This window comes from Pinus tabuliformis, chromosome 1_2, assembly GCF_031772625.1.
Source record: "Pinus tabuliformis cultivar Carrire ecotype Pingquan chromosome 1_2, CPIR1, whole genome shotgun sequence".
NCBI lineage: Eukaryota > Viridiplantae > Streptophyta > Pinopsida > Pinales > Pinaceae > Pinus > Pinus tabuliformis.
The window spans coordinates 552,833,220-552,844,677 of record NC_142298.1 but is presented as its reverse complement, the minus strand read 5'-3'; the positions used below and the strand labels follow the sequence as shown (position 1 = coordinate 552,844,677).

The window sequence follows — 11,458 nt, the reverse complement described above, 5'->3', positions numbered from 1 at the left end:
TATACCCACTACAAGATTCCAAAGGTAATGAAAGCTAAGCATTTCACATTGGCTAAAAATGTATATTGTATCATCAACTCCGACTGGTATTATTTTTTAATGCTTTTCTTGTCTCAAAGTAAACCTTTTGGAAAGTCGGTTGTTGTGTTCAGGATAGATGAAATTTGATATTCACTTCAAACAATATGTGCCCATAATCAATTTTTCTCACTTATAACAATCTGGTGCATGGAATTCTGAGGTTAAAAAATCTAAATCTAATTCTCTAATAATCTAATTCTCTGCATGCTTAAAAGATCTGAGGTTAAAATAGACTTAGTTATAAAGTTATATAATTATTGTGGATTTTCATTTTTTATTAAAATGAATAATTAATGTTCCATAATTAATTAATTTTTAATTTTACTTCTTCTTTTTAAATTTAATTTATTAATGTTATAGATATGACACATTTACACCTCCTGCTTTTATGCAAATACAAGATTTTTTAATGAACTTAATTATAGAGATATAATTATTGTGAATTTCACTTTTTTATTAAAATAATTAACTATTGTTTAATGATTAATTAATTTTTAATTTTATTTATTTAAAAAATATATATTATTAATGTTATAAATGTGACCAGTTTACCTTAACGGTATATGCACCTCTGCTCTTATACAAATTCAAGATATTTTTAAAAAGATATAGAAATCTTTGGGCAATATATTGGATAAATCTATAGACACATCGTTTGTTTACAAATCTTATCGTCTAAAACATCTGGACTAAATTCCATAGAAAAAATAATAAGAACAAATGTAACAATGTATAATAGTGAAAAAATGATAGGATCCTATCGTGATGAAGGCATACATAGTTCAAACCCAGTAAGTCCATCCAAAACTTGAACTCTAAAAAGCCCGTAAATGAAATCATTATAAAAAATTATTTGACAATTATTGGAATAGAGAAGAGAGTTGTACATGTTTTGGCCCTATAGCCAGAAGGAAGAGTACATTTGGTTGGCAAAGGGGCTGCCTAAACAATAATGTCCAGAACTGGATTGTAGACTGTCACTCTCTCTTAAAGGCAATAAACAAATGAATGAGCGAAAGACCCTGAGGTTTAGAAATCAATCAGTAATAGTCCTTGTACTTGGCATGTAAGGGGTATTTATGGTGCAACTTTCCATTGGACCAGCCATCTCGCAAAATTTGGATCAGGCCATAGAGGGTGAATATTGCAGGGATAAAAAGAAATGTTGAAAGTTTGGACCAGCCATCTCGCAAAATTTGGATCAGGCCATAGAGGGGGAATACTGCAGGGATAAAAAGAAATGGGGAAAGTTTGGACCAGCCATCTCGCAAAATTTGGATCAGGCCATAGAGGGTGAATACTGCAGGGATAAAAAGAAATGTGGAAAGTGATGAATAGTAAGGTAGCCATTTGACATTACCGAGAATTGCACATGAACCACTATCTCGAGGATTGTGATACTGTAATCTCCAAAAAAATGCATGAAAAATGGGAGCTTGCATTAACCTAGCAATAGCTAAGGTTGAACTCAATAACAGGTAATTTGAACAATTGGCTTCATCCTAGAGGTCTTTGAATGAATTGCTCACAGGTGAAAATGAACAAACTGAGGACTCATTGGAGATACGATGCTGAAGATCTGCACAAGGCTGAGGATAAACTGACTCTGAAAAGCCTTTCACATTTGAACAGCTCCATGCAGCTTCTGAGGTGACATTGAAGAAAATGTTTGACATACAAATATTACTGAAGGGAGCTTTCTGGATCCCATTAAAGTCACCCGCAATAGTGATATTCTCACCCACAATGTCCTTAAAGATGATCCTATCTACAACAGGGAGGGCATCAGGATTATAGCGATCATCAGGATGATCACCATAGAACCCAGTAAAACCAATGGCACGCTTCACATTGTTCATGGTCACATTGGATATAAAGATGCCCTTCACATAACCTCCTCTGCCTGCAGACGTCTTTACACTGATAGTTGTTTCTGTGTTGATTACAAGAATATCTTCTACATGAATATCTGTGATCCCTCCAGACATTTCACTACCCAATGCAAGTCCTGCACTTGTATGGCTTTGACTGACTATGTGGCGGATAATAATGTTGAAACTAGGACGGCCAAAAGCAATACCATACTCATCCCAGCCACTCTTTATCGCAATTGAATCATCACCGGTGCTGATGTAACAATCTTCTATGCAGACATCATTGCAGGAATCTGTCAAATAATACATCACAATGAGAAATCAACATTAGAGCCAATATGGCACTGTAGTGTATAAGGCAGTAACAATTCTTCTATGCAGACATCATTGCAGGAATCTGTCAAATGATACATCACAATGAGAAATCAACATTAGAGCCACTATGGCACTGTAGTGTATAAGGCAGTAACAAATAATCAACAAGTTTCTTCTATGTTGTTCAGAGGTATAATTTTAATGTGACAGCCACAAAATCAGTGAATTGAAACTGGGTGGGAAGGATCCAAAGGGTTAACTTCATAGATAACAAAATCAGTGAATTGAAACTGGGTGGGAAGGATCCAAAGGGTTAACTTCATAGATAACTGATTTAAGGTGATGCATTCTTTTCTTTGGATTGAGGCATTCTTTTCTTTAAATGGACAAATTATCTTCTCTAATGCATTATTTCTTTGTGTATGGATTTTGGCTTGGTTATGCTTCAAATTTATTTCAGCCTGTGCTTTGCCCTTGTGGGAGGAGGACTTCATACCCATTTGGCTAGATAAGTACAGTAAAGGCATTGATATCTCTGGGAAAAGTTCAAGATGGTTCCTAGTGATACACTGATATCTCCTCTTGTACGCCCCATTGTTGATCTGCGATCATTTTTAGATCTGTTCAATTCTTGATGGTATATCCCTCAAAATGCACGACTAATTCAAGATTTATGGTTTCAGACCATCCCAGAATATGTATTTTAAAAGTTATATCCTAAAGCAAGCACATGATCTTACATTTCAGCACTGGTATGCATGCGTATGACTGATAAATGATAAACCTAAATTTCCCTGTTTGTCATAGGATAGGAAACAAATAGCCAAATCCCATAGTGAGAATGGATAAGATCATGTGGTTTATGCCTTTGATACAATTTATGAGTGCACTTTATGCTTAACTCCCCTTGGAAATGCAATTTCTAACTAATCAAGGGGTATCACTATAACAAACTGAATTGCCATGTGGCCATTTTTCTTTTAATAACAACAACCTTGACTATGCATTTTTATTTAGGCATGGTCTAACTAATTCTATGTTTTGGTTTTTTAAAGCTAGAATTAAGTCATATAACTGTGGGTGAGATTGTGATCTTTATTGGTTTAAAAATAAATATGTTTTTAACTACATAAATAAATTCAGCATCTATTGTGAGAATGGATAAGATCATGTGATTTATGCCTTTAATACAAGATATGAGTGCACTTTATACTTCTTAACTCCTTTTGGAAATGCTATTTCTACCCCTGCAAGGGGTACCACTATAACAAACTGAATTGCCATTTGACCATTTTCCCTTTAACAATAACAGCCCTGACTATGCATTTTTATTTAGGCATTGTCTAACTAATTCTATGTTTTGGTTTTTTAAAGATGCATTTTTATTTAGGCATTGTCTAACTAATTCTATGTTTTGGTTTTTTAAAGCGAGAATTAAGTCATATAACTGTGGGTGAGATTGTGATCTTTATTGGTTTAAAAATAAATATGTTTTTAGCGACATAAATAAATTTAGCATCTCTTGTGAGAATGGATAAGATCATGTGATTTATGCCTTTAATACAAGATATGAGTGCACTTTATACTTCTTAACTTCTTTTGGAAATGCTATTTCTACCCCTGCAAGGGGTACCACTATAACAAACTGAATTGCCATTTGACCATTTTCCCTTTAACAATAACAGCCCTGACTATGCATTTTTATTTAGGCATTGTTTAACTAATTGTATGTTTTTGGTTTTTTTTGGGGCTAGAATTAAGTGATACAACTGTGAGTAAGATTGTAATCTTTGTGGGTTTAAAATATACTTTACACTACATTAATGGATTCAGCATTCATTGTAAGAATGAATAAGACCATGTGGTTTATGCCTATAATATATAATATATGAGTGCACTTTATACTTCTTATCTTTTTTTTGGAAATGATTTAACTAAGTGAGGGGTACCATTACAACAAACTGAATTGCCATGTGGGCCATTTTCCTTTTAACAATAACGCCTTGACTATGCATTTTTATTTAGACGTTGTCAACCTAATTCTATGTTTTGGGTTTTTTTGGCTGGAATTAAGTGATACAATTGTGGGTGAGATTGTGATTTTTGGTCATTTAAAATGTGATTTTGACCAGATAAATAGATTCAAAGTCTCTGTAACAATTGAATTATGCAGATTTCACAACTCAAACTTGTAAGTAACAAATATCTACAAGATTTTGGACAAAATTGACCACAAAATATACTCAGAAAAACTCAAAACATAAAATAGTTAAACATAGAATAGTTAAACTAAAACTTGTTTCCATACACTCTTTCACGCTAAAAATCTTACACGTGACAAGTTGTGACAAGCAACAAGTTCTGTTTGTACTGCAGCCATTTCATGTCGTACTTGTTTCTAAACAACTCAAAGTTATCCCCATTCGCATACACTGCTACAATAAAGTTTCATAAATTTTAGCAAAGCAGGATCAATGCCCTTAGTGTTTGCTAGCAGGGCCTACAATAACGTTTCATAAATTTTAGTAGCCCAGGATCAATGCCCTTAGGGTTTGCGAGCAGGGGCTTAAAACGTTTGCGCAGGATGGTGATCCAGTGGAAGGAACCTTCAGAAGCTTCGTGAAGGGTGCTTCTAGCTCAAAAAAGTTAATGATGTACTTGTAAGAGTGAGTGGTTAAATTCAAATTTTCCATAGAAGAACGATGATGGCTGGTATCAATCAATTCTGGATTGCTCTTCCTGATATTGTTTGGGATTCTGTCATAGGAGAACCAACATAGATATCTTCTTCAACGAGTATGCCTTCAATTTGCATTGAATTGCATGAAACAAGTCAGCGGCTCTCCAATGTATAATGAGATGGACAAATTGTCTTGCGTAGATTTTTAAATCTGGTGATGTGTTGGTTGACTATTATCTGTGGGTTTTGGTCTAACAATAATTAGTCTAATTTAAAAGTGGTTACTAGTTCGCTACACACTCCGTTTGTATGGGGAAATTGTTGAACAAAATAAGTCAGTAGCTAGATTGTGATTACCCTTCGACAAAAACCTACTAACCGTAATCAACAAAGACATTGTGAAATTTAAAGATTCACAAGAAGTTAGTCCATATCATGATACATCAGAAACCTTTTGTACATTGTCCAAAAATAATCATCATCAGAAAAGGGATAATCTAGCAATATTGATTCAATGCAATAACTCACATATACAAGTTGGAATGTTAAAAGCTATCTCTGATATTGTATGCCTCTCCCTCTTCCACGCCTCGTAACTTCATTCATCCTACACATATTTATATCCTAACCTCGTGCCTGAAGAGGCTGCTTTGCATTTACATAAGACAACTGTTATTCTAGAATCTAAATGGTTTCTATATCAAAGTTGCCAACCTAAGTAAAATCTCAACTAAATATAGCATATGCTGATTTGATAACAAAACAAAATGTACATCTCCAGTGGTCTTTTCATATTGAATTCTATATATTCTCAGGATATGGGAAACTGAAGGGTTTAATTCTTAGCTTCTCCATGATAACTAAAACCTACTTCCAATGGCTAATAAATTTTCCACCCAGGAATACATTGCACATGTGTGAAATCCTACCAGGAATGCATTGCTATAGCTGTTTGAGGCTGGAAACATATATAATGGAACAAGAATATTGGGCTAAATGGCCCTGTCATTTGCACCATTAGTCTGATGAAGATCTAAGCTACTTGCCTAACCATTAAGAAAATAAGGCAGCCTTGGAAATGTGGATTTACAAATTGGTAAGAAAGACTTAGCCCACCTGGATCGATTCCATCCGTATTAGGTGAGTCGGATGGTGCAAGAATCGTAACATTCCGGATTCGCACATTGCTGCAAACTCACCAGAAAGATATTAATTCAGACAAGCAATTGAGAAGTGGCCACAAAATGGCATCACAAAATTCATTTTACACTCCAAAGACAGTAAAATTGTAAACATTAAGCTTAGATAAACATCCATTTAAAATAAAAGCCATCGCACTAACATTCAAGCCACAAACCTGCTATACACTGGATGAATGTTCCAAAATGGTGAATTCAGAAATGTCAAATTTGCAATCACAATGTCAGTCGAGCTTCTCAGCTCCACAAGGTGAGGCCGAGTGAAATTAAGCGTATGGTTATGAAACCAATCCCACCAAATGGCACCCTGGCCGTCAATAGTTCCATTATCCCCTGTACGCATGTTTGCAAAAGCAAATCTCAGCCGCAACTTAAACCCCAGAACAAACCTTCATTCAATGCAAACAGACTACTTCCACGGCATTTACCCCGGCTAATTTTTCAAAGATCGCTTTTAAATCCATCTGCCAACATCAGTCCAGAAGACAATTTCTCCTAAATGCTCAAGGTCCAAGGATGTACCCACCTGTTATGACAACATCTGTAAGGTTGTAACCGTGTAGGAGACTGCAGTGTCTTCCACCAGGTAGCTCTCTTCCTCGGCCATAAGATGGTAAGGGATCAATAACTGGCCAATCTCGCGACTCCTGAAACCAAATGCAGGGAGATCTTAGAACCGAATAACAGGGATTATCAAGGACCCTCTGCCAATTTGTTATTTCTCTAGCCATACCTATTGGAATAGATAATATAATATTCCACAAAGTCTGCTAATGGAGTTCATTTGTATCTTATTGAGTAAATTTATGATCGATCTAATTCTGAAGGTTCTATCACCGAAGCCACAAAGTATACAAGGTCACTGGGATTATGTGTTACAGGATGTGGGATGTCATTATTGACCCATTAACAGCCTGAATACATATAGGATCTGGCTGGCTATTATTATTACTATCCATTTTTTATTGAATGCAGAACAGAGAAATGAGAAATAGTCTGGGCATAAATTATTGTTACCTGGGATCCGAGAATGACAGAGTCTCTATCCAAGTACAGTGTAAGATGACTAGTGAGATTAAAGCTACCAGTCAACCATTTTCCTGCCGGAACATAGAGCTGAGCCCCACCTTTGTCAGCAAAGGTGTTAACGTAGAAAATGGCATTCTGAAAAGCATGTGTGTTCAGAGTAACCCCATCACCCACTGCTCCAAACTCCGTTATACTCACACTGTGAGGCCTGGATAACCATGCTCTGTTCAGGCTGCAGGATGTTGTACGCTGCTGTATCTCCAATCCGAAACCTATAGCAATAATGTAGCTCAGCAGCAGCAACCGAAATTCCTGAAGAATGAACAGACGCGTCTTCAGTTTTCTACTCCAGAGAATGGAATCCGAGGGGATTCGAACAGAGATCATTGTGATGAGAGAGAGGAATTCACTTGCATTCACGAGGATTTGTAGCCTGGAATGGTCCTAGAAATATGGTATTTGCATTTTGCAGATGGGTAAAATGTACGGGAATGGAATGAGGCAACAACCTTCCTCACCTCTGGGCTCCCCCATCTGATGCAATGTCGCTCACTGCAGTTGAATTCAATTGAGATCTCCGAATTCTCCACTCTGTGACTACACTCTGCAGAAATGGGGCTGGGCTGACTGGCACTATCGGAGACAGTGTTCGTTTATGGAATGTGTAGGGACACTTGCCAGCCGAGCAAAAGGCCCCTACCATGTTTTTCAACCCCTTCACATAGCGTTTTGTTAGAGTTCCCACTGCCCAGCCAAGAAAATAGCCCCTCCTATTTTTCTCAACCCCTCTGAGAGTTTTCTTAGAGTTCCCAGTCACATGGCAGCGATTTTTTTGACTAACTTTGTGTTGTTGTTCGCTATCTATGCTGTCGTCGTTGTTATTATTATTATTCTTTTAAAACTCGTTTTAAAAACCACAAAATATGATTATGTTATTTTTTTTAATTTTATTATTTTTATAAAAGAAAATTATTTTAAAAATAATTAAATTATATAATTTTATATTTATTAAATATTCACATTTATATTATTATTCATAAAATATAGAATTTGCATAAAAAAAAAATTTAATTTAATTTTTGATATTATCTATATTAAACATTCACAATTATTTATTATTTAATATAAATTTTAAATAGTAATTTATATTTCTATTTAATATAAATTCTAAATAATAATTTATATTTCTATTTCATATAGATTTTAGATAATTTAATTTTTATAGTCGAAATTATACCATATGAATTTATTATTTATTATTTTCTTTTTCATTTATTATAATGTTTAGCTAAGATCTAGATTTTATTTTGAATTAATTTAATAGATTTTATTTTGAATTAATTTAATTAAATAATTTTTATTTTAATTGTTTTTAAATAAATATATATATATATATATATATATATATATATATATATATATATATATATATACCATTTTAATTATCATTTTTTTCATCATTCTTTATTCGAACTTTTTTCTAAATATATAAAAAAATATTTTAAATTTACCAAATTATAATTTAATTTTAAAATAATTTAATTTTCCAATAAATTAAAAATTTATTAATTTATAATTAATATAATTTAATTTTCCAATAAATTAAAAATTTATTAATGAAATTATAATTAATTTATAATTTTTGATGTAATACCAGAAATATGTATATTATTCATATATTTCCAAAAAAAAATATCACAAAATTTATGAATAACTTATTTTAATTATTTTTGAAAATATAATTTGATATTTTAAACGATGATGATGATGATTAACGTTCCTATTAAGACCAATGCGGTCTATCGTACCTTACGAAAAGAAGAAGAACCTAATTGTGATTCTTCATAATCTTGTTTCTATGACCAAAGAGAAGGGAAATAAATGCCCCAAGATCATTGTAGTTGGGTTGGGTTAATAAGTCAAGAAGATTGGAAGTGTGGCAGATGTTAGGGAATTCAGAGCAGAATCTAATTGTGATTCTTCATAATCTTGTTTCTATGACCAAAGAGAAGGGAAATAAATGCTCCAAGATCATTGTAGTTGGGTTGGGTTAATAAGTCAAGAAGATTGGAAGTGTGGCAGATGTTAGGGAATTCAGAGCAGATGTGAGTAAGAGTCAGAGATTCTAAAAGGAAGTGTTTTTCATATTCCACCTTCTTAGTATTGCAAATCTGGCAGATTTTGTCGTCCTAGGGAGCCTTGGGAGTAGACCACCTGCCGGTTTCACTTCGAAGCTCATGAGAATTAGTTCTTATCACAACGATGTTCATTTTTTTCTTAGTGCTCGACAACACACAGATAATTTTGGTTATGAACGGTGGTGTTGATCACCTCCTTATAGTATCTTAGCTTCCTTTTACCCTCTAGCGCCTTATCATCCCACAACTTGTCCTTAAAATTGGAGGTAATAGTATATTTGACACTATCCTTACTTCCCATGATGATCTCCTCCTTAATCCCCTAATGGTTGAGTCAAGATTGGGCATTCTTATGCCACCCACGCTTGAGGCAAAGGAGGGGTTTTGACTAAAGTTAGAAGCAATTTTTGGGAGCCTCTTGGATTCCATGTTGTAAAGTTTCTTCTTATACATCACATATCCAAACATAGCCGTACTTTCAATGGGGGATAGGCCAACTTCAGTCAAGAGGATGCGATAGGGAGTATTTCCCTTAATCTTTAGGTTGTAGGTTATGAATTGCTTTTGAATCATCTCAATCATTTCCTTAATCTTTAGGTTGTAGGTTATGAATTGCTTTTGAATCATCTCAATCCTTCTCCATGACTCTCTGGATATACTACAACCCCAAACTTTGCATCTGTATAAGACAACATGGGTGACGAGAGTCTCAAAGAGGAGTCTCTTTTTACTCTAAATGCAAAGATCAACTGACTTACAATTGTTTTCAAGCTCATAATAAGCTTTCTAGCCTCCAATAATCATTTTCCAGATGCTATAATTCCAATTGAGTTGATGAGGAAAGTCAATACCTAAATATTTGTAAGAAGAAACCTGCTCTAAGCAATGGTTATCGTAAATGAAACTACCATGGGTGATCTTTTTGGATTTAATGATCATGACTTTAGTATTGTCAGTATTAATTGTCATACTCATCTTGGAGCAGTAGACATGAAGAGTCTTAAGCTGCTCGTCTAGGTCATTGTAACTTTTTGCAAGAAGAACAATATCATCAACATAAAAGAGAAAAATAATAATGAATTCATACTCATCTTGGAGCAGTAGACATGAAGAGTCTTAAGCTGCTTGTCTAGGTCATTGTAACTTTTTGCAAGAAAAACAATATCATCAACATAAAAGAGAAAAATAATAATAAAACCAACAAACTCGACACCCTTACAACCTGCACCTAGTGATAATTATCCCCTACTAATTTAACCACTAAATTATAATAAATTTTCTACCTATTTAAAAAAATAATAATAAAATAAATAAATAAATATACCTTATAAAAAATAAATAAAACCCACTTCATCGAAACACCGTATATCACCGAGAATATCAATCGCCAGATACACATGAAATCATATTATAACCAAAACAAAAATGCCTTGCCCATCCCAATGAGAATACCACTCCCTATGTTCTCTTATTCTCGGAACTTTGTTTAACTGGCATGTGAGTTGGCTGTTACTGTGCCAATAAATAAAAAATTCTCCATAATTGAATTTGCATTGACACTTGGCAACATGCACACCCCTTAAGATCATTGTCCACCTGGCCCATGTGACTGACTTCGACCACCCGGGTAAATGGAGGGCCCATTGGAAAAGGGGCAGCAATCATTATGATATGGCGGGGTCAGCCAGGCTGGCTACCACGAAATCAAGTTGGTGAACATGGATTACAGTGCACTTCTCCTCCACCAATCCTGATTTCCCTGCCACAACGTCGTGCCACGTCATGTCCACTCGGCAAGAACTTGGCGTCTTCTCTTACGTGGGATCTCCGACATCGATGAAAACGTGTTGCCACGTGGATTCGAAGTAACTGTACGTGGAAGAAAATGTAACGTCACTGAGTTTTTCACTTTAAATCGGCGCTGAATCTGCTGATCATGATTGAAGAGGAAAAGACAGTTCAGGAAGAGCAATGCGTCATCGCCTCGTCCTCCTAACCCAAACTGTACCGGGGACCGTACCTTAACTTGGGTGAGGTTAAAGGCCAATCATGGTAGAGGAGATGGGCTTAGTAGGTATAACTGGTTGGTCGTATTTAGCCGTTGGGATCTACTAACACTTGACGTACACGACCCCTCTTGTC

The 11,458-nt window shown here is 34.9% G+C and overlaps 1 protein-coding gene across 1 annotated transcript; it reads right to left on the bottom strand.

Annotated features, from left to right (window-relative positions):
* Positions 1-912: 912 nt before the first annotated feature.
* Positions 913-8,002, bottom strand: LOC149206779 (putative polygalacturonase). The gene is made up of 5 exons (XM_089395574.1): positions 7,167-8,002; positions 6,676-6,796; positions 6,308-6,482; positions 6,067-6,137; positions 913-2,248 (listed from the first exon to the last, which is right to left on the bottom strand). Exons 1-5 carry the CDS (start codon positions 7,563-7,565, stop codon positions 1,584-1,586), a joined length of 1,431 nt encoding a protein of 476 aa, XP_089251700.1. The 5' UTR covers positions 7,566-8,002; the 3' UTR covers positions 913-1,583.
* Between the last annotated feature and the right edge of the window lie 3,456 nt (positions 8,003-11,458).